The sequence below is a fragment of the Rattus norvegicus genome, chromosome 1 (genome assembly GCF_036323735.1).
Source record: "Rattus norvegicus strain BN/NHsdMcwi chromosome 1, GRCr8, whole genome shotgun sequence".
Taxonomy (NCBI): Eukaryota; Metazoa; Chordata; class Mammalia; order Rodentia; family Muridae; genus Rattus; species Rattus norvegicus.
In genome coordinates, this window is record NC_086019.1 from 184,974,646 (window position 1) to 184,999,280 (window position 24,635).

The 24,635-nt window shown below is 42.1% G+C and overlaps 1 protein-coding gene and 2 non-coding genes across 8 annotated transcripts in view; 1 reads left to right on the top strand and 2 right to left on the bottom strand.

Annotated features, from left to right (window-relative positions):
- Positions 1-16,788, top strand: part of Mfsd13b (major facilitator superfamily domain containing 13B) — a 31,862-nt gene extending 15,074 nt beyond the window's left edge. For 4 of the 6 annotated variants that reach the window (XM_017590221.3, XM_001078789.6, XM_063281002.1 and 1 more), the window contains 2 exons: positions 749-871; positions 16,528-16,788. In XM_017590221.3, the coding sequence (XP_017445710.1) occupies positions 749-871; positions 16,528-16,660 (256 nt within the window). In that variant the 3' untranslated portion in view covers positions 16,661-16,788. Of the gene's footprint in view, positions 1-748; positions 872-9,048; positions 9,156-12,239; positions 12,409-16,527 lie in introns of those variants that run through there. The other 2 variants (XM_063281001.1, XM_063281000.1) reach the window with 2 other exon arrangements.
- On the bottom strand, positions 6,132-6,273 carry LOC120100397 (small nucleolar RNA SNORA48). Its single transcript, XR_005500158.1, has one exon. It is a non-coding gene; the product is annotated as a small nucleolar RNA SNORA48 (small nucleolar RNA).
- A 7,489-nt stretch (positions 16,789-24,277) lies between the features above and the next one.
- LOC120100194 (U6 spliceosomal RNA) lies at positions 24,278-24,380 on the bottom strand. The gene has a single exon (XR_005499978.1). It is a non-coding gene; the product is annotated as a U6 spliceosomal RNA (small nuclear RNA).
- Between the last annotated feature and the right edge of the window lie 255 nt (positions 24,381-24,635).

Sequence of the window (24,635 nt, forward strand, 5' to 3'; positions counted from 1 at the left end):
ATAAGCACAGGGACACTTTTCTGAAGTCTTAGCCACTCAGTAGACTGAGGCAGGAGGATCACTTGAGTTCTAGACGGGCCATATATAGCAAGATCCTGTCTCAACAAATAGCTGTGTTGTGACTCACATCTGTAATGCTAGCACCGCAGAGATAGAAGCAGGAGGATTACCTCAAGTTCAGGGTTAGATTGTACTAAATATGAGTTGAAGGTCAGTGTGGGCTACAGTGTCTTAAAAAACCAACAATAATAAAAAGAATAACGATAGGAGTTCTATTATCCTTAAAACTAAGGAGTAACTTTATAATTCTAAGCTATTTCTATAGTTTGCTTAGGTTAAAGGGAACCTCATGCATGAAGGGGCTCTTCATTCATAAGTCTGCATACATAGTTGAGTCTGGGAAAACAACAGATGTGCTAGGATGAAGGGACACATCTTTAGCCCTGGCACTTGAGAGGCAGAAGGAGATGAGTCTCTGTGAGTTTAAGGCCAGCCTGGTCTACAGAACGAGTTCCAGAACACAATCCAGAGCTACATAATGAGAAACGCTGTCTCAAAAAAAAAAAAAAAAAACCCAAAAAAACAAAAAAAAACAAAAAAAAAAAAACAAAAAAAAGAAGAAATACACCCAAATGTAATTTATATTGATAAGGACCAGCGAGACACACTGTCTCTAAAGAGAAAAAGAAGAAATATATCAAATGTGATTTATATTGATGAGGACCAACCCTATTTTTGTCTTTTTCAGGTCTTCTCTTTCCTTGATGGTTTCTGTCATCAATGCTTTATTCACCAGATCTGCCCAGTCTTTAGCCCCCATATTGATACTGTCTAAGCTCAGCCAGCATGGGTACAGAGAGCTGACCAGCAGGTAGAGTAAAAATACCTTTGCAGTCATGCAAGCAAATCCACCCTTTCCCATTAACCATTAAGAAGCTATCTTGGACTTTGGATTTTTGTTAGCTATTAACTCACATACCTCAAATGAGCTATAATAAAAGCATTACTGTGAAAGAGCCATGGGATAGTTTTAATACCATTATTGAAATCACATATATGGCATATTTCTGTACACTTCACACAAAGCCACATATTGACTACATTTTCTAAGTTGTCCACTCCCTCATTGTTACTTCATGTTTCTGAGGACTTGCTTATATGCCAGATAAAACAGTGCTGGGAATAAGATGCAGGGCTCTAGAGATTACAGAATGCTGAGATAGGTCACTACCAAGGGCTGGGGAGTAGCTGAGAGGTGGAACACTAGCATACTGGTTTGATCTTCAGTACTAAGACAGTGAAAAGAATCCCACCAGAAGTACACAGGCTACTGTGATTATGTGGAGGACAGGGCCCTACTGCAGTCTGCCTTCTGTCAGGGAACACTCATGGGAGAGTGAGTCTCCAAATCCCCACATGGGAAGAATTGACAGCTTCCAAGATTGAGGCTCCCTGTTATGAGCAGGAACTCTTTAGCCCTTCTGTGATTTCTTTTGTCAAGAATTTTATAGTTTCCCTTATCCACATCTTGCCTTTTTTTTTCAGGCTTATATCTAAGTATTTTATATTTTGGGACACTACATAAGTGACATTCCATTTGTAATTAAAAATTCTACTTGTTTATTGCTTATAGATCAGAAAGTGACTTTGGCATGGTAGAATATTTTGCAGTCTTTTTATAATTACTTTTTAGTTCCAGTAGTTTCTTTTCTGTCAATTTTATGATTTTTCTACATAGAAAAATGTTTTAAAATGATGTTATAACTCCTCCCCCAATATTTCATTATGAACATTTTCAAAAATATGAGAACCTGGAGAAAGTTTCATCGTGACCACATGTAGATTCAGCTGTCTGCAACTGCATTAGTTTCAACACTTACTGATCCATGTCCCTTTCTTCTACTTATCAATCCAGACATCTTGTTTTTCCTCATGAATTTTTACTATAAAAATCTTTAAGCAGAAAAAATAGCTTAAAGTACAGAGAAAACGCTATAGTCACTTCTTAGATTACAGAACTAACATTGTACATATTTGGTTCATTGTGTTTGTACATTGGGTTATTAAATGTGCATGAGTGTGCACACATACAGACAGACACACACACACACATACATACACACACACACACCAGCAACCATCTGTACAAGACAGGGGTTGTTTCTCTTCTTCTACACTGTGGGTCCCAGATATTGAACTTAAGTTGTCAGGCCTGGCAGCAAATGCCTTTATCCACAGAACCATCTTACTGGTCTCTGACCTAGAACTCTTAGTCTTGGCTTGCTTCCCAAGTGCTGGTAGAGTTCACATAATCTGATCATGTTTGTTTTTGTTGTACTGGGGATTACTCTCTGGGCTGTGAGCAGCATCCCCATTTTTTAGTAGAATCTGAAGGAATTCTTTCATAGTCTCAGCTTCTCCATGTACTAGGTGACTGTTTTTCTTATTGGGGGAGTTGCTGTACCCCTAGGAAGCATTAAAGCCTAGTTTGTGGTAGAAAGCTACGATGACAGACTTGGTCAAAGCGTCTCATGGCCATATATCACCAATTTTAGCGTATTCTTAGAGCGTTGTGACAGTAAGGGAGGAGGAACGGGTGTGTTTACCTTTCTTAGAACTATCTGTGTTCTCAAGAAACACAAAGGCCCTACAGTTAACATTCTCAGCCCCATTTGTACATTAGCATTACAAGTTCCAATGACCAGGCCACATTCCAGACCAGTTCAATCTGAAACTAGAGGTATGATCCAGCCACCAGCATCTTTTAAAGCTCCCTACCTTTTTCTCTTTGTGAGGCCAAGGCGAGGAGCCTAGAGATTTACAGCCTTGGGAACAGCGGCTCTGGGCACTAATTCTTGTTGGCTCAGCAGCATGACACGTTGGCAGCCTGACATGTCGGCAAACTAGTTTCATGATACCAGAGCATTTTCAGAGATACAAGCACATACAGGCACTTGGGTATCATTTATCTTTTAAGTGATAACTAAACCTTGGCCTCTGGTGGCATCATGTGGCACATACTACCCGAAAGTCCAGAGGCTAACTGTAGTAGTTAGCAGGTGTGCTTTGCTGAGTAGAAATCTACCAATGTAAACATTGAGCAAACATGTCTACTGAAATACATGTCACTATTGCAGATGAGTTTTCTAACATTTGATCCCTCTCATTCTTTCCTTTTTTCTTTTTTTAGAGACAGTGTCTCTCTGTATAGTCCTAGCTATCCTAGAGCTCACTATGTTGACCACTCTGGTCTTGAATTCACAGAGATCCACCTGTCTTGCCTCTCAAGTATTGGCACTAAACGTCTTTACCGCCACACCTGGTATAGCATCTGCTTCTTGGCTTACTGTTCCAGTGTGCAGAACCAGTTAACTTAGGGCTAGCATTCTTCCCTTGGCCCCTTTAAAGGTACTCTGAATTCCTTGGTGCAATTAAAGAAGTGTTATTTCTGAGCTCAATGTAGTGGTAATGCCAGTACTTGAGAAGCTGAGCGAAGCAGGGGATTTTATGAGCTTTAGGCCAGGTTGGGCTACATAGTGAGTTCCAGGTGTTCGTCCGTGTGTGTGTGTGTGTGTGTGTGTGTGTGTGTGTGTGTGTGTGTGCACATATGGGTAAACCTGTGGCTATCAGAAGACAACCTGTGGAAGTTGGCTCTCTCTCTTCACTCTGGGTCTCAGAGATCAAACTTAGATCATCAACCTTTGGGGTAAGAATCTTTACCTGCTGAGCCATTCCACAGACCCCTACGTTTACTTCCTAAAGGATTCAATGACACACTTACTTCAGCAAAATATAATCATTGAATTTGTTAATAGAGAGCTATAATGGGGTAACCTGAACAAAAAAACAGTATAATCCTCAGTTACATGGGGTAAGATACTTCACGTAGTGACGGTAGAAATGGATTCCAGGCTTGGGCATGGCATACATCTGGTTTTCTCTTTGTTCATTTTGTTTTTGAAACAGGGTCTCACTGTGTATCTCCTGCTGCCCTAGAACTTGTTATGTAGACCAGGCTGGCCCAGAAATCCCCTGACTTTGCCTCCCCAGTGCTAGGATTAAGGGGTGTGCCACCACACCTGACGGTGAGTTTGAGGCTATCTTGATCTACGTAGTAAGTTTGAGGCCAGCCAGGGCAACACAATGAGACATTGTGTTAAGAAGAAAAGAAATAGATCATCAAATGTATATAATCTCCTGCTAAAAAATTTACATGAACTCTGGGGATGTAGTTCAGTGGTTAATCACTTGCCAAGTGTGTATGCGATTCAATCCCTAGCATTGCAAACATGAAGCAGATAGTTTTGAAATTAGAGACCAAGCTGCCAACATATTACACAAGAGAATGCACAATACAGCTCCAGGGTGTTATGGCAAAGACCTCCTCCTCTCACTTGCTCAACCAAGTAGATTAATGTTCTTTCTTGGCAGACACAATGAATTTTTGTAGTGTTAATACTGAGCCGAGAGCTAGAGTCCTAAGGTTTCTGCTCTGCCTGCATGGCATTCCGGGGGTGAAGGGCAAGTCCAGTACACTGAGCTAAGTCCAGAGCTGAGAGAAGTCACAAATGCAAAGAAACACAGGCCTGTGATTGGTTACTTCATGGGATGCAGTAAACGCACCTACTCCATGTGCTAGGGGGTACCCTGCAGTCCTGGTCAAGCTCCTGCTGCTTCATAGGACATTAGGATACAAAGGTACATCTCACCGGGGGTCAGAGACTGTCGGTTTAATTCACTGGATTACACTGTCATCTACTGGTGTATTGTACAGAATGGACTAATGAATAAAAATTATTACTTTAGAAGTAGTTTTCTCTGGGTATGATGACTCATACCTGTTATACTAGCTCACAGAAATGCTGAGGCTGGAGGGTTGCCATGAGTTTGAAGGCAGCCTGTACTATGCAATGAGTTCCAGGCCAGTCGATCTGTAGTATAAGGACCTATCTAAAAATCCAAACCAAAACAAAGCAAGGCAAAACAAAAATATTGCCTTCCTGTGATCAGTCTGGTTTATATACAAGCATGTTTCTTTCTTCCTTCCTTTTCCATATTAGAAATGTGACCAGGGCCTTGGGGCATGCTGGGTAAAATGCTCTACCAATGAGTTCTATGCCAAACCATACAAGTATGTTAAAACTTATATATGCACCATTCCTTGTGAACTCTATATCCTACCATAAAGATATTTGTACCTCCACATTTATTGTGGCTCTAGTTACTATGTATAGCAATGAATTAGAACCTTCCTTTATGTCCATCTGCAGATGAATGAATAATGAAAATCTGATACATATGTAAAAACGAGTATTATTCAGCTCTAAAGAAAACTGAAATCAGCAGGTGTGGTAGTACATGCCTTTAATCCCACACATGCCTGAAATTCCTCCCCTATGGAGGACAGAGGCAAGATTTCTTTTTTCTTTTTCTTTTTTTTTTTTTTTTTTTTGGTTCTTTTTTTCAGAGCTGGGGACCGAACCCAGGGCCTTGTGCTTCCTAGGTAAGCGCTCTACCACTGAGCTAAATCCCCAGCCCCTCTTTTTTCTTTTTAATAAAAATTTTTCACAATAAAAAAAATTTTTTTACTTTATATCCCAATCATAATTCCACTCCCCCTCTTCTCCTCCCATTTTGTCCCTCTCACTTCACTTTCCCCCGATTTCTCCCTCCTTTTCTCCTTAGAGAAAGGGGTGCCTCCCACAGATATCAACCTGTCTTGGCATATCAAGGTGCAGTAGGACAAAGTGCCTCTTCTATTGAGCCTAGACAAGGCAGCCCAGTTAGGAGAAAGGGGACCGAAGGCAGCAGAATCAGAAACAGCCCCTGCTCTACTTGTTAGGGGTCTCACATGAAGACTAGGTTGTATATCTGTTACATACGTGTAGCCAGCCCAGGTCCTTCCCATGCGTGTTCTTTGTTTAGTGGATCAGTCTATGGAGCCCCTTTGGGTCCAGGTTAGTTGATTCTGTAAGCTTTTTCATGGTGTCCTTGACTCCTCTGGCTTCTTTGATCCTTCATCTCCCTCTTCCACAGGATTCCCCAAGCTTCGCCTAATGTTTGGCTGTGGGTCTCTGCATTTATTTCCATTAACTGTTGGATGAAGCCTCTCAGAAGATAGTTTTCTTTTTTCATATGAACTAGGCATGAAACAGCTTTGGCACCAAGCCAGGCATCAAGCTAGGATGAACAAAGGACTGCCATCTGTTCTGCCCCTGACTGATATAAGAACAACTCTACAAATCAGGTGTCTCTTTGCCCATTGCCAGGGCGTCAGAAGATAGCTAGGCTCCTGTCTGCAAGTATAAGAAAATATTATCAATAGTATCAGGAGTAAGCTCTCTCTCATAGCATGGATCTCAAGTTGGCGCATATATATGTATATGTATATATATATATATATGTATGTATATATATATATGCCATTTCTTTTGTTGGTTTTCTGTCCTAAAGTTTCATAATAGATACCTCCAAAATTATAATCATGAAAAAAGTTTCAAAGTCCTAGCCAGAGCAATCAGACAACAAAAGGAGGTCAAAGGGATACAAATTGGAAAGGAAGAAGTCAAAATATCACTATCTGCAGATGATATGGTAGTATACTTAAGTGACCCCAAAAGTTCCACCAGAGAACTACTAAGCCTGATAAACAACGTCAGCAAAGTGGCTGGGTATAAAATTAATTAAAACAAATCAGTAGCCTTACTCTACTCAAAGGATTAAACAGGCTGAGAAAGAAATTAGGGAAATGACACCCTTCACAATAGTCACAAATAACATAAAACACCTTGGTGTGACTCTAACCAAGGTAGTGAAAGATCTGTGTGACAAGAACTTCAAGTCTCTGAAGAAAGAAATTGAAGATCTCAGAAGATGGAAAGACCTCCCATGCTCATAGATTGGCAGGATTAGTATAGTAAAAATGGCCATTTTGCCAAAAGCAATCTACAGATTCAATGCAATTCCCCTCAAAACTCCAACTCAATTCTTCATTAAGTGGGAAAGAGCAATTTACAAATTCATCTGGAATAACAAAAAACCCAGGATAGCTAAAACTATCCCCAACAATAAAAGAACTTCTGGGGGAATCACCATTCCTGACCTCAAGCTGTATTACAGAGCAATAGTGATAAAAACTGTATGGTATTGGTACAGACAGGCAGGTAGATTAATGGAATAGAATTGAAGGCCCAGAAATGAACCCACACACCTATGTCACTTGGTCTTTGACGAAGGAGCTAATACCATCCAATGGAAAAAAGATAGCATTTTCAGCAAATGGTGCTAGTTCAACTGGCAGTCAGCATGTAGAAGAATGTAAATTGATCCATTCTTATTACCCTGTACAAAGCTTAAGTCCAAGTGGATCAAGGACCTCCACATCAAACCAGATACACTCAAACTAATAGAAGAAAAAGTGGAGAAGAGTCTCAATCACATGGGCATGGGGAAAATTTCCTGAACAAAACACCAATGGCTTATGCTCTAAGATCAAGAATCAACAAATGGGACCTCATAAAACTGCAAAGCTTCTGTTAAGGCAAAGGACACTAACATTAGGACAAAACGGGAACCAACAGATTGGAAAAAGATCTTTACCAATCCTACATCTGATAGAGGCCTTATATCCAAAATATACAAAGAACTCAAGAAGCTAGACTCCAGAGAACCAAATAACCCTATTAAAAATGGGGTTCAGAGCTAAACAAAGAATTCTTAGCTGAGGAATATGGAATGGCTGAGAAGCACCTAAAGAAATGCTCAACATCCTTAGTTATCAGGGAAATGCAAACCAAAACATCCCTGAGATTCCACCTCACACCAGTCAGAATGGCTAAGATAAAAAACTCAGGTGACAGCAGATGCTGACGAAGATGTGGAGAAAGAGGAACACTCCTCCACTGTTGGTGAGATTGCAGACTGGTACAACCATTCTGGAAATCAGTCTGGAGGTTCCTCAGAAAATTGGACAATGCACTACCTGAGGACCCAGCTATTCCTCTCCTGGGCATATACCCAAAAGATGCTCCAACATACAACAAAGACACATGCTCCACTATGTTCATAGCAGCCTTATTTGTAATAGCCAGAAGCTGGAATGAACCCAGATGCCAATCAACAGAGGAATGGATACAGAAAATGTGGTACATCTACACAATGGAGTACTACCCAGCTATCAAAAACAATGACTTCATGAAATTCATAGGCAAATGGAATGAACTAGAAAATATCATCCTGACTGAGATTACACAATCACAGAAAAACACACATGGTATGCATTCACTGATAAGTGGGTATTAGCCCAAAAGCTTGTATTACCCAAGATACAATCCATAGACCACATGAAGCTCAAGGAGAAGGATGACCAAAGTGTGGATGCTTCACTCCTTCTTAAAAGGGGAACAAAAATATTCACATGAAGGAATATGGAGGCAAAGCTTAGAGCAGAGACGGAAGTAACGGCCATTCAGAGACTGCCCCACATGGATATACATATATATACAGCCACCAAAACTAGATAAGATTGATGAAGGTCAGAAGTGCATGTTGACAGGAGCCTAATATAGCTGTCTCCTGAGAGGCACAGTCAGAGCATGTCAAATACTGAGGCGAATGCTAGCAGCAAACCATTGAACTGAGAACAGGATCCCCATAGGAGGAATTAGAGAAAGGATTGAAAGAGCTGAATGGGCTTGCAACCCCATAAGAACAACAATGCAACCAACCAGATCTCACAGGGACTAAACCACTACCCAAAGACTATGCATGAACTGACCCAGGGCTCCAGCTGCATATGTAGCAGAGGATGGCCTTGTTGGACACCAAAGGAAGCAGAAGCCCTTGGTCCTGCCAATGCTGGAAAACCCCCCAGTGTAGAGTGGCAAAGCGGGAACACTCTTATAGAAGAAAGGGAGGGGGATGAAATGGGGGCTTATGTCTGGGAAAGTGGGAAAGGGAATAACATTTGAAATGTAAATAAAAAATTATCCAATTTAAAAAAAAAAAGCTTAGAAAGTGACTTTTTTTTTTTCTCTTCCAATGGCGTAGTAAACAGGCATGGTCTTCAACAATGTCAAGAACTCAGATACAAAATAATTCTCAGAGTGAAGCACATACAAATTCAAAGTAGCCTTAAGGTTTGTATTTAAAAATATTTATTTACTTATATATTTAGGTTATATGTTTGTGAATGTGCATATACATGTGTGCACATGAATACAGGAGCAAAGGTCATCCTGAGATGTCATTCCTGAAGTGCTATTTTACTTTTTAGGCATGGTTTCTAACTGGCCTGAAGGTCCCATTCAAGTTAGGCGGGCTGGTCAGTGAGGCCCGAGGATCTTGGGTCTCTGCCTCTCGGTGCTGGGGTTACCATCATGTCAGGCTTTTTGTGTGCATTCTGAGGCTCCAACTCGGTTCTGATGCTTACATAGCAAACATTTACTTATCCAGCTATCTTCCTAGACCTAAGTTTACCAGGTTTACTAATGTTTTCTGTGTTATTAATCCTAAGTTCGTTGATGCATACAATGTTTGTTTGTTTGTTTGTTTGAGATATGGCTTCTCCATGTAGTCCTGGCTGTCCTCAAACTTGTTGGGTAGACCAGGCTGGCTTTAAACTCACAAAGATCCTTCTGCCTGCTCTTCCCACGTGCTGACTGGGATTAAAGTTGTGCACCACCATACTTGGCCAATACACAAATCTGGCAAAAACAAAAACAAAACAGAGTCAAGAAGAACACACAACCCCCCACACCTTTTTCTGAAGAATCTGCCCAGTTATTTATAGGCACACTGAAAGAACTAGAACATCCCAGGAATTAGAGCATTCCATGCATTGCCTCAGATCTTGTATTTTGGTGAAACACAGCTTCCTTCTTCCCCTTCCACAACACTATATATTAGAAAAATAGTATTAAGAGCAGGCAAAATATTAAAGCTGTCAAGTATGTGTGAACATATGTACATTTTGGAATATAGACATAAGTACTTATTTTGAGCCAATGTTATTTAATTCTAGGCACTAACTATAGTGGACACAAACATTTGCATCATTTTAAATGAAAAACTTTGGCCCAGAAGATTATAGTAAAGGCCACATTGATTTACTGATATCAGGTTAATCGATATGGTTATGAAGTTTTGGAGGGACTCTATCAAGATGTGCCTCGTGCCAGGATTATATATGTACTTTGGGTTTTTCATGGAATTGTGGACAATGTTAAGGTTTCCCCACAGCATCTCCTATTTACTTCTGTAAATGGACCTAGTGTGTCATTGCAAAGGGGCTACCTGAGGGAATAATTGAATCCGAAGGCGAGAGTATCAACCTTGGGTTCTGGAGAAACACGAGACTATTCTTTCCCTACCTTTTATCGTCTTCTTAGATGGACAGATGAGTGCAGAGCATTAGAGCCCTTCACTTTCACCACAGCACCTCACTGCATCATAGCCAGTTGTAAGAGCCTTGGTACACAAGCGTATCTTACCTCATTTGCACACACACACACACACAAAAAAAACCCCCAGAAAACCTTCTGAAAAACTGGTTTATTCATTTTTTCCTTAAAAATTGAGATTAGAGGTACCGTTTTTATTGGAGAAATGTTTAGATGAGATAAAATTTTGTAGGTAGAAATTTCAGTTCCAGCTCCAAATTTACTAGCCACACAACTTTAGGCAATTAAGTTATCTCATCTGTCCCTTGGCGTATAATGTTGTCGGGGAAATTAGTAGCAATGGAAGAAACATGTTAAATAGGACACTGTGAACCAACCTGAGTCTACTCAAAATCCATACATTAAAGTCCTAACTCACAATGGGCAATATTTGCAGATGGGACCTTTGAGAAGTGAGTTTAGGGCAGGTCCTGAATGTAGGTCAGGTATGACAAGGTAAGTACACTGGAAAGAGAAGTCAGGACTTCTGGGTATTGATCATTGATAAAGATCATCTGCATCATCAGCATATGTGAGGGCCCAGGCTACACATACGTACACACACAGACACACACACAGATACACACACAGATACACACAGACACACAGACACACACACAGACACACAGGCACACACACAGACATACACACACAGAGACACACACACAGAGATACACAGAGACACACACACACACAGACACACACACATCCACACGAAAGGGAGAAAGAAAATATAAATAAATGTTCTCTCTCTGCCATTCATTCTCCCCATGCAAGGACATGACTTCCTGAGGCTGACAATATGGTAGAATGCCTGCCTAGCATGTGCAAGATTTTAGGTTCAGTTCCACAGGATATGGCTTTCTGTCTGCAAACAAATAAAAGGGCCCCTACTGAAGTCTAACAAAGCTGGCTCTCTCATCTTGGACTTCGAGCTTTTTGACTGTGAGGAAAACAAAAATGCAATATTGGTTCCTAGCTGCTAGGCCCCTCCCCGTTTCCTGGCATGTTTTCTGTTATAGGTCTTGCTACATAATGCAAACTGGCCTTGAATTTGTGATCTCTTGTCTCAGCCTCCCATGCCCCGAGATTACAGGTGTGAACCCCCATGTCCAGCCTTAGATGACTATTCTTCTTAGCAACAACTGATGTATCTGTGCCCAACAGACCGCAAGGTCTTTGGCCCTTTCCGTCCTGAGCTCACCTTTCCTTAGCACCGATTCTGACTGGTGTACAACTCCATTGACAGAATTGCCTGTGTTCTTACTGCTGGCAATAAAAGTTACTTCATGGATGTGGTCCCGGGAATTTCATTCTTTTTAGAGGTGAGATCAACGGGGAAAAGGAGAGTAGAGAGAAGCCAGGCTTTGCTTCAGTTTTGTAGTTAGGAAGACTCTAAGTATAATAGAACTTGAGGTGCCAGTATCGTAACTTAAATTATGCTCCCCTTACTTCATAGAGTTGACTTTACAAATGGCCTAGCAGGTGTAAGTTAAGAAAGCAAGGTGTAGGCTGGAGAGATGGCTCAACAGTTATGAGCACTGACTGCTCTTCCAGAGGTCCTGAGCTTAATTCCCAGAAACCACATGGTGGCTCACAACCATCTGTTATGGGATCTGATGCCCTCTTCTGGTGTGTCCGAAGACAGCTACAGTGCACTCACATACAATAAATAAATAAATCTTTAAAGCAAAGTGAGGTGTACTAAATGATATTTGGGGATATTATTACCTATTGTTAGTTATTTATCATCCAGTAGTTATTTTTCTTTTGATTTCTTTTTTTTTTCTTTTTTTTCAGAGCTGGGGACCGAACCCAGGGCCTTGCGCTTGCTAGGCAAGCGCTCTACCACTGAGCTAAATCCCCAACCCCTATTTTTCTTTTGAAAGGAGGAAATCATGGGAGAAAATGAGGTGCAAAAAATTTTCTCATAAGGAAAGTGTTGTTATAATTACATGCTAAAATTGAATGCATTTGTTTATGGTTTCTTTGTTTCTGCGAGAAGGTAAGGTTTGTTGAGTGACATATTATTGTTATTTGCTCTGCATTCTAGGAATCTAAAGCAGCAAATGCGCTATAAATATTTGGTGAAAAGAAAGCATTAGCAGAGCTTAAAGATGAATGAATTAATGTGTGCGTGTACGTGCGCAAGTGTGGCGGCCAGAGTTCAGCTGGTAGGAATCGGTTTTGTCTTCCCACTGGCTGGGTCCCTGAGATCAAGTGTGGCTCATCCAGCCATCTTGCCTGCCTTAACAGTTATTTACTGGAGAGATGACTCAGTGGTTAAGAGTATTGGCCGCTCGCTCTTCCTGAGATCCTGAGTTCAATTCCCAGTAGTGGCTCATAACAATCTGTAATAGGATCTGATGCCCTCTTCTGTCATTGCGGTCATACATGCAAATAGAGCACTTGTATATATTAATAAGTAAATCTTAAAAAAAATTTATACTGGAGATTCATTCAAAATGTTGGTACCTTACTTACTGTTCTTTTGCAGTGAAGAGACACCACAAGGGAGGCAACTTATAAAGGGAAGCATTTAATGTGGGGCCTACGGATTCAGAGGAGGAGTCCATTATCAACACAGTGGAGAGCATGGCAGCAGGCAGGCAGGCAGGCAGGCATGGTGCTGGAGTGGTAGCTGAGAGATGGAGGTAGAGAGAGCTCACTGGACCTGGTGAGGGCTTCAAAGCACCCTCGGTGACACACGACAAGGCCACACCTCCCAATCCTTCCTGCAAGCCCAACAATTAACTGGGACCCAGACATTCAAATATGTGAACCTGTGGTGTTCATTCAAACCACCACAGTTGGTAAGGTTGGAAATGAGAGACAGACAGTCTGATAGCACAACAGTCCAGTTAGTCAGCAGATCATCCGTATTCCAGTAGGGAGAGGAGAACACATTCTCTAAAGTCATGTCCCTGCTTGAAATACAATTGTAGGAGAAAGAAGAAACCTTGAGAAACAAGCAGCAGCCAGGCAAGGTGGTGCATGCCTGCAGTCCCGGAAGGACTGCCCCAAGTCTGAGGCAATCTGATCTAGGTAGCAAATCTAGCTACAGTAAAACCCTGTTTTGAGAAGAGAAGAGAAATGAAAAGAAAGAAAGGAACCCAAAAGACAAAAAAAAATATTTGAAGAGCTTCAAGAGAGCCTGTGAAGTAATGGGGAGCCCACAGGTACTTTAGAAAGTGTGAAGCCGTTCAGTACAACAAAAGCCTAAGTGTGTTCCTCGTGGACACCTAGCAGGATAGCTGCCAGGTTGTTAGATGCATTGGAATGTCCCTTTGCTGCCTTTGAGCATGTAGCTTAAGGCATTTTGTGAGTGAGTGAGGTAGTGATCGTGTGTGTGTGTGTGTGTGTGTGTGTGTGTGTGTGTGTGTGTATGCATGCGCGCTTGAGTGTGAACATGTGCGTGTGCACATACACGTGTGATAGGTGTGCATGTGTGTGGGTATACATGCATGAAGGCCAGAGGAGGATGTTGGATGTTTTGCTATTTCACGCTCTTTGAGACAGGGCCTCTCATTAAACCTTAGGCTGGCAGCCAGAAAGCCCCACCTAGCCTCCCTCAGCTCTCAGCACTGGGGTTCCAGGTGTGAGAAACTATACCCAGTACTTTTGATTTTTTTTTTTTAACATGGTGCTGGCACGCAAACTCAGGTCCTCATGCTTGAGCATCGAGTGCTCATTACCTACAGAGCCATCTCTCCAGCCCCCCCCCCCCCCGCCTAAGTAGGCATGTTCAATAGGGCCTTTGACTCTGCAAATCGTCACAGGTGTACTCCAGACCCTTCTCCCCGGGGGAAACAGGAGAAAAAAAAGACAGTTTCATCTCAGAGGTGGAAAATCTCCCAGAGAGAGCCCCTTGCAGCTGGAATCCAATTTCTGGACATTTCTGAAGCTGGAATCTGTTATAACTAGAGAATGCTGAAGGATAATGGGCTCCTGTTGCTAATGAAACGCTGAGACCAGAGCACAGGGGTGCCTCTGCCAAGCAGAAACCGGCCTTTTCATAAAGCACATATTGTAATGATTCTGACTAGCGAGCGGCTCTCAGTTGTGGCCCCCTCTCTAAGGACTTGATTAGGCCATTTCCTCTTTCTCTTTTTATTAGAGACATGATTCTGTTTCAAAGTGGAACTTGGGTTTCCACTACCTCTTGGCATTTTGCACCCATTGTCTCCCATCTAGTACGTCCTGAGGCTCAGATCAATGAGCAGTCAAGGCTGGTGAGCAACACCTCCCATTTATACGCGTCCACAGCCTCAAGTTCAAAAGCACAGTCATGATCTTGTCCTCTCCTCCTGGAAATCTGTACTCAGCCATTTCAAACCTCTCTGTCTTAAGAGATAAATTAATTGGTTATGGCCAATTACATACCACCTTCACCAAGCATGGGTCAAAGCAGCTAATTTATAGTACCACAGGCATAAGTGCCAGTTGGAAAGGCATGTATTTCAGGCCACTGTGGCCACACGTGGCAGAAATGTAGTGCAGACTAGCTTCCCCAGAACGGGGACCTCCTGGTTACATGTGAAAAGTCCAGCAGAGCTGGACCTCAAATGATGTCAGAAGCCTTTGACCCTTCTCTATTTTGGCTTCAAGCTTTTACCACTCAGTAGCAATGAAGCTCTCAGGCTTACTGACTGAACAGCTCCAGGCTGTGAATAAATATGCACCTTTGACTCAGCAGCCCATGAAAGAGTCTGCAAGCAGATCCTGAGACGCACCATGTGAGTCACATGCCTATCACTGAGGCAGTGGTCATTCGTAGGGCATGACTTCCTCTGACTAGGTTTGGATATCTGACCCTTGGGCCTGGGGTGGGGCAGTTAGGCCCCACCAAGTCTCAAGGACAGAGAGAGTTTGCTATGGAAGAAAGGAAAGGATTTTTCTTAAAAGAGGCATTTCCAGGACAACAAATTGCCACATACTTCTAGAAATGAAGTTTTCACAGAGAATTTGGGCAGAGTAACAATGAGGCCACCATCTGGATGCAATGAGTGGTCTAGCGGCTGACCTTCATCCTGGTGGCTGTCTCAGTACCCTAGAAGAAGCAGAAGAAAATTGGAAGTAGGTTGGTGGGTAGCAATTAGTGCTTGGACCGTGTAGGAGTCAAGATGAAGGGCGGGTTTAATGAGTGAGGGTTCAGAGGGATGGCCGCATCTAACGAGTGTAATCCCAACCAGAGTACAAAGAATATTCCATGCCCGGGCTTTAGAAAGGAGGCAAATATGACTGGAGTATTTGCATATGATTCTAGACAAGTTTTCTAGCTGACATGTATGTATTTCTCAGAACTGTTTACGCATTTTCTCTGAGAAGCCTCTCGTAGTCCCCACTTGTTAAAAGTGGATGAATCTTCTGACAGAAAGTGCTTCTCTAACACCCCGAGAAATCCCATCATAACACTTTTACAGCCATCACATGTACTAGAAATGAATGACTCACTCACTTTGTCTAAAGCTTGGCAGCTCTTTCAAGACTGAAGACATTGAGGATGTATGTATCTCTGTAGCTCAGACAGACCTTGAACTTGTGGTCCTCTGGCCTTAGCTTTCCAGTAGCTGCAATTACAGATCTGTATCATCAGGCCCAGCAATATAATTCTCCACTGGTGTTCTTTCAGACAAGGTAGTTCTGTGCAGTCCTAGATTGGCCTGGAGCTACCTATGTAGCTCAGGTTGACTTCAAACACCTCATCTTCTTACCTCAGTTTCCTGGGTGCTGGGGTTACAAGCATACACTAACTACCATGCCTGGCCTAAGGGTAAACTGAAAGCTTCTGCTTTGTGTCCTGGACTCTGTTCTCTGTCCTCCCGTGCATGGCATGTGCTTCTGTATCACAGAGGCAGCACTTGTCACCAGGGAAGGTAGTCACAAGTCTATATGTCACCTTCCTTTCCTATGTTCAACTAGAAGGAAGAAATTACTCAGTGCTTGAATCAAAATTCCACAACACAGTGTGTCTTTCTCATTAAACAAGCTCATGAATAAAATGCTTCGAAATACCATGTGTTAGATAGCTCTGACTTAAAAGAAGCTTCTGGGACAAAAATTAACTGTCGCCCGCCTTCTCCTCTAGAACACTTTTAGATCTCCAGGACAGCATGTTTGGTTTGGTTTGTGTCATTTCCCTGGGCATCGCAACAGTGCAGATTCTGACTTGGAGCTCCTTCTCCATCAGCAAGAGAAGAGACTGCCCAGGGATGGTGTAAGCACAGTACCTGTGCCACCGCGTCACGTGCTTGTCGATTCTCACAGGCTATGCTGCACTCAAAGCAGAAATGATCTTTATTCCCTCTCATTTAAAATCCAGAGCAAATAAAGCAAAGCTAACAGCGTGTTTTGGGTGTTTTTTGTTTTGTTTTTTTTTTTTTTTTGTTTTTGACTTTTTAGTTAAAGCCTTTCCCAAGGAACTTTTTCCTGATGTTCTTGCAGCCTAGGACCTGTAACTCTTCACTGTTAGACTGCCTTGTGTCACTAGAGCCCACCCATCAGTGCACACCGCCCCTCTTCAGTTCCTCAAATCTCATATGGCTTCTTTGATCAATTTTATGAAAAGATGGCATCTTTCCCTCCTCATTGTTTTCTTCTGGGACTGGGGCCCTTTTGCGTGTTAGGCAAATGTTCTACAACTGAACTAAATTTTAAAAAAAAATTTTTGTTTTACAGCAGAGTCTCATTAAATTGTCCAGGATGGCTTCTAACTCATATTGCCATCCTGGCAGGCACTGAACTAGCAATCCTGTTTCAGCCCCCACGTGGGTGAGATTACCAGTCTATGCTACCAAGAACTGGCCTCATCCACACCTCCTCCATTAACATTGCATCACTGTCATCTGTATATATTTTTTTTCTGTGATGAGAAGCAAGGAAGGTCACTACACTCCTTGATTTAGAAATGCTTTGCAAAACTGTCATATGCTGTTGGTACAAAAACAGACACAGGAACCATTAGAACAGGAACAAAGACCCAGAGGCAACTCCCACAGTTTCAGTGAGCTGAGTTTTCAACAATGGGCCCAAAAACATACAAGCCAGGAAAAGGGCAAATGTTCTACCACTGAGTTACACTTAAAAAAAAGTTTTTGTTTTACAGCAGGGTCTCATTAAATTGTCCAAGATGGCTTTGAACTCACATTACCATCCTGGCAGGCACTGAACTAGCATAAATGATGTTGAGAAAAGTAGGTGGAAGAATGAAATTTGACTCTCACCACACCATATAGAAGAAGTCAAGTGAAAACAAAGACGCAGAGACCAAGATTCAATGCTATAAAACCCATGAAGAAAAACAGAATGTTGCAGACTGGTACAACCACTCTGGAAATCAGTCTGGAGGTTTCTCAGAAAATTGGACATTGCACTACCTGAGGACCCAGCTATACCACTCTTGGGCATATACCCAAAAGATGCTCCAACATACAACAAAGACACATGCTCCACTACATTCATAGCAGCCTTATTTATAATAGCCAGAAGCTGGAAAGAACCTAGATGCCCTTCAACAGAGGAATGGATTAAAAAAATGTGGTACATCTACACAATAGAGTACTACTCAGCTATCAAAAACAATGACTTCGGGGTTGGGGATTTAGCTCAGTGGTAGAGCGCTTACCTAGGAAGCGCAAGGCCCTGGGTTCGGTCCCCAGCTCCGAAAAAAAGAACCAAAAAAAAAAAACTTGTTAAAAAACAATGACTTCATGAAATTCATAGGAAAATGGAATGAACTAGAAAATATCATCCTGAGTGAGGTTACTCAATCACAGAAAAACACATTTGGTATGCACTCAATGGTAAGTGGATATTAGCCCAAATGCTTTAATTACCCTAGATGCAATCCACAGACCACATGAAGCTCAAGAAGAAAGATGACCAAAATGCAGATGCTCTTACTCCTTCTTAAAAGGGGGAAAATATTCATGGGGGGGATATGGAAGCAAAGTTTAGAGCAGTGACTCAAGGAATGGCCATTCAGAGCCTGACACACATGTGGCATACACACACACACACACACACACACACACACACACACACACATACATATATATACACAGCCACCGAAACTAGATAAGATTGATGAAGCTAAAAAATGCATGCAGAAAAGGACTGGATATAGATCTCTCCTGAGAGACACATCCAGAGCATGTCCAATACAGAGGTCAATGCTAGCAGCAAACCACTGAACTGAGAACAGGACCCCCTTAGGGGGAATTAGAGGAAGGATTGAAAGAGTTGAAGGAGCTTGAAACCCCATAAAAACAACAATGCCAACCAAGCAGAGCTTCCAGGGACTAAACCACTATGGAAAGACTATACATGGACTGACCCAGGGCTCCAACTGCATATGTAGCAGAGAATAGCCATGTTGGGGCACCAGTGGAAGGGAAAGCCCTTGGTCTTGCCAAAGTTGGACCCCCCAGTGCAGGGGAATATGGGGGAGGGCAATAAGGGGGATGTATAGGGGGAATACCCATATGGGGGAGGGGGAGGGGAGGGGATGGGGGGGACTCATGGAAGAAAACCAGGAAGGGGAATAACCTTTGAAATGTAAGTAAAGAAATATATAATAAAAAAATAAAAAAAAGAAAACAGGATGAAGAAGTGGGTTATATAAGGCTGAGTCATTTCTGCACACTGAAGGACACAGAACGGAGACATTCCATATACTGGGAGAAAATATTTGCAAACCATGCACCCAAGAAGGGCTGATAGCTAAAACATATAACAAATTCAACCCAGATGTATAAAAACAAATATCTTTATTTAAAAATGGGGAAAGGAGCTGGGTGTGCACACCTTTGGTCTCATGACTCGGAGGCAGAAGCAGGATGATCTCTGAGTTTGAGGCTAGTCTACTTTATAAAGCAAGTTCAAGGCCAGCCAGGGTTACACAGTGAGGCTTACACATGCTCCATTATATATATATATTTTTTGGTTCTTTTTTTTCGGAGCTGGGGACCAAACCCAGGGCCTTGCGCTTCCTAGGTAAGCGCTCTACCACTGAGCTAAATCCCCAGCCCCTCATTATATTTAATATAAAAGTGTGATGGTTCTCTTCATTGTCTTGATCAGATTGGGAGTCACCGAGGAGACATTTCTCTCAGTAGGTCTGTGGGGGTGTTTCCAGAGGAGTATAGTTGGAGGATGAGAAGCCACCTTGAGTCTGGGCACAGCACCATCCCAGTCCAGATTCCCAGCTGAATACAAAGGGAGAAATAAGGTGTTAGAGGACCACTCTTTTTCTCTTCTTCCCCAGTCAACAGCGTGACCAGCTGCTTCTCAGTCGTTCTCTGTCATGAGTCTACCCACTCAAATTGCGAGTTGACATAAACTCTGAGCTGCTTTCTGTTAGACATTTGGTCCCAGCATCAGGAAAAGTAACCAGCAGTAAAACTTTATTATAACCCTTGAAACATGATCTATAACAAATTGATCAGGAGCTTGGGGAGGGAGCGTCTAGTTCTGTGGTTGACCTAGCATATATGAGTTCCCCTTGAATTCTTCAGCTTAGAAATAAATACATTCATAAATCCAGTTAAATTTAACTTTTTTTGTGAAACAGTGTTTAAGTTTGTATCCCAGACTGGCCTGAGACTTGTTATGTAGTACAGGCTGGCTTTAAACCAATGACAACCATCCACAGTGTATTGGGTATTGGGATACAGGCGTGAGCCATCACACCTGGATACACATCTTTTGTTGTAAATTGCACACACAAGAACTTTTACTGTGATTTGCTCTTTCTTACATGTTCCACTCTGTTTTATTTTTTTAAAATAAGTTTGTGTGAGACTGAATTCAGGTCCTCATTCCTGAAAGCAAGTTGTTTACTGTCTACAATATTTCCCCAGCCCCACTATAGGTTTTTATAATTCATAAAACAATCACAAAATTTAGACTCTTTTGGACAATGTTAAGAAAAGAAAAACATGGGGTTGGGGATTTAGCTCAGTGGTAGAGCACTTGCCTAGGAAGCGCAAGGCCCTGGGTTCGGTCCCCAGCTCCGAAAAAGAGAACCAAAAAAAAAAAAAAAAAGAAAGAAAAAAAAGAAAAACATAATCCACAAACTCGAAGGCAATGTTTACAAAATGCCTAGTGATAAAGGACTTTTTGGAATGATAAAAGGCTCTAAATTCAATTGAAATGACAGTTAAATTTAATGTCAAGAGGCCAGGCAGTGGTGGCACCTGTGCCTTTAGTCCCATCACTTGGAAGGCAGGGGCAGTGACTTTCTGTGAGTTGGAGGCCAGCCTTGTCTACAGAGTGAGTTCCAGGACAATCAGGGCTGGACAGAAACACAAACAAAAACCATGTAAAGATTTGAATAGACATTTCATCAAAGAAGACACGTAGAACTTGGAAGGTGCTTAACCTTATTGCTCATTGGGAAGATGGGAAACTAAACATAATAAGATAGCACTGTGTAAGAGTTATAATCCTCCGTGGCTTGCCTTACTCCTGATGGTATGTTGATGGCCAGGGGCTGGGCTGCCACTGGGGACCATATTGGTGTCTGTGACCCATGTTGCCCAGAGGCTGTGTTGATGTTTTTGGCCTGTGCTGCCACAGAGGGCTGTGAGGTTGTCCATGGTTTGTACTACTGCCAGAGACTATGTGGATACCCTTGGGCTGTGCTGTTGCCAGATCCTATGTGTAAGTCTATGACCTGCATTTCCCCCTGACTGTAAAAATCCAAGAAGTTACTTTTGCAGTGGTGTTATCGATGAGTGAAGAGTCACAGTTGAGAAAGAGGGACATGGAAGGCTTCTGTGACAACCCCTAACACCCCATCTCCAAAAGTAACAGCCTAGACAGGAAGTCAGCTAAGAAAACCCTTACAAATTGGGATGAGGATGCTGAAGTGTAGTTCTCCATAGTTGACGGCTTCTGGCTGGGGTGTGGGTGGGGAGAACTCTTTAAGGGCCTGGCCACTGGGAATTCGACCCTGCTCTAGTGAGTATACGGCCAACACAAATTGAAATTCTTTCTTCTTCATTTTTTTGTGGGGGTGGGGTCACAAAGGTTGGGGAGCAGACCCGGGAGACCTGGGAAGAGAGTTTGATCAGGGTGATGATATGAAATTCCCAAATAATCAATTAAAATATTATGTGGGAAAAAAAGAACTAGGATCCCGGAAATAAAAACTGACAACAAATCAAATGCTGAGAAAGATTGGGGGTTCCCCAAATACACACATTCTCGGTATGAATTAAGGTGATAAAGATGCCTTGAAAAACGGGAAGTGTTCTCGTAAGCAAATATACATTTCACATTTGACCTAGAAATGTCACTGTTAACTTACTCAAGAGATGAGAATTCACGTTCATACAAAACACTCATGTAAATCATCATGACACCATCATTCATGTGCCAAAGACTGACAGGAACAACCTAGATCCCCTCTGACTGGTACACAGCTGTGATGCTGACACACAATTATGGTACATCTTCGTCATGGATTACCACGCAGCAATAGAAAGGGTATTTACTGAGTGGCAAGCACATTAAGTACAAGAAGTCAGATGCAAAAGACCGTGTTGTATGATTCCATTTACATGATACCCTGGAGAAGGCAAGCCTGCCAGCACAGAAGACACAGAAGGGACTGCTGTAGCCTGGACTTGGATGATGATTACCAAGAGGCAAAGGAGTTTTCTAAGTTTTGATACTTATGGTGGAGGTCACACAGTTGCATACAATTGTCAAAATTCATCCTACCCTGAAGACGGCAAGTTATCATTGAGAACACAGAGCTGAAAACAGCACCTGTTCTTGTGGTTTTCTTGGGGTGTCCCCTTGCTTCTTTCTTTCTCATAGATGCGACACTATCAGGAAATGTCATCTTTTCTTACGGATTACCACAGCAGACTGTACAAAGTATCTCAGGACTCTCAGATATACTTAGTTAAGGGTGGGTGCTAACTCGTGGAGGCCTGTTCATCAGCACTAGGAGGCAGCAGAGTGTCGGTGATGTAAGACTGCCAGGTTTAAAACCTCCTTTAGCAATGGAAACTTGAGGTGCCTTGGGGAATGCTGCAGGAAAAAGGTGGGGATAAGAGAAACAATCGCACCAGGGTCCCGAGGATTGAAAGAAAGGACACATGTAAGACACTCAGCACAGTGCCTGGCACCAAGTTCATGCTGTCATTGTTTTAAGTGACAGGTACTACCCACGCAGGGACGTGGGAAGGGACTCTCTTGGATGAGTAGGCTGTGACCTACATCTAGGATTCTGTGAGGCAGAAATAAGTCTTTTCCACATGTTTTGTTTCCTGAGTTCTTCTTAGATGCTTCACAATGGACTGGGTAAGCGTCACACTATGAAATAGATGATGAGCATGCATGCATGTGTGCCTGCATGTGATAGGCATGGATGACAAAGGGAAAGGATTTTATTTTGGGTCACAAGAATCTGATAATTTGTTCTATACAGTTCTTAAAATACCACCATCTTCCCTTGTAAACGTTGCCACCGTAATGTGCTAATTTGGAAGTAGTTGTTTCTCATTCTGTGGGTGTTGTGGAACTCTGAAATAGTGAAGACATTTTCCCACTTCTCTTATGGATTGTCTGAGAACAGATACATTTATATTAGAGTGAGGAAATGGTTAAGGGTTTATGATTCACTAATGAAAGCAAGCACGTGACTGTCAAGAATTGTTTTCTTAATTACCGTTTTGTGTGGATGTGTGTACGTGTGTGAGGGTGCACATGGATGTATTTGTGTATGCATGGTAGCCAGGGGTCAGTATTGAGTGTCTTCTTCTCTTACTTTCCATTTGTCTGTCTATCTGTCTGTCTGTCTGTCTATCTATCTATCTATCTATCTATCTATCTATCTATCTATCTATCTATCTATCTAATCTACCTACATACATACCTACCTACCTACCTACCTACCTACCTACCTACCATCATCTATTTTTGACACAGAATCCTTCACTGAACCTGGAGCCTAACTGTTAGGTAAACCTCCAGTATCTTCTGCTTCCCCGGAGCTGATCACAGACATGTACTGCTGTGACTGGCTTTTTATGTGTGTCCTAAGGCTCAAACTCAGATCCTTATACATGTAAGGCAAACTGAACCATATCCAAGCCCCTCATTGCCATTTATACAAATAAAACTGCCAGTTATTTAAATGAAGTAACTAGACTTTAGGTGCAAACGTTGATTTGTTTTTGATAACAAAGATGTTATAGGGCTGGGTGTATGGTGTGGAGTAGGGAAGATGACAGATGAATGGGTAAACAATGTGTTTGAATTTTACTCAGCCTTAGGCATGACATTCTGTCACACACTACAGTACAGATGAAGTATAAGTACACTATACTGAGCAAAATGCCAGCTATAGAAGAACACTTTGATATCACTTATGTGAGACACTTGGAGTCAAATTTCTAGCCACAGAGAGCAGAATGTCAGTTGTCAAGGTGTGAGGGGAGGAGAGATGACAAGTGACATTTAGATAGCTTTTGTTTGAGAATACAAAAAGTTGTAATGATATGGATTGTGGTAGTGGTGATAAATGCAAGTGTTCTATCTTTTTAAAAACCTTTATTTTGTTTGTGTGCATGTCTGTGTCTTAGATCTGTATATATACTATGGTGCACTTGTGAAGGTCAGCGAACGACTAGCAGAAGTCCGTTCTCCTTTTACCCACATGGTAGAAGTAGGCTAAACCCAGAAGGCTGGGCTTGGGAGCAAGCAGTTACCAGCTGAGCCATCTCTGGGGCCTGAAACAACAACAACAACAACAACAACAACAAACTTCTGCCTGGTCCTTGTTCTCCCCTTTCAAAGTGACCATATACCTGCTCCTTAAGGTTAAAGATATGGGACACTCTATAGAATTTCATGTTATTCTTGAGCAGGGAGCTTGTTAATCCTTTCTGTCTGCTTCCAATTTTAGTGTATGCGCTGAAAAAGTACTCTTTTAAAAATTGTTTATTTATTATAATATATAAGTACACTGCATGTAGCCATCTTCAGATGCATCGGGAGAGGGTATCAGATCTCATTACAGATGGTTGTGAGCCAACACGTGGTGGCTGGGAGTTGAACTCAGGACCTCTGGAAGAACAGCTAGTGCTCTTAACCACTGAGCCATCTCTCCAGCCCCCGAAAAGTACTCTTTACTTCAGTAGAAGAGAGGTCTGGACATAGTAGCTCATGCCTATAATCCAG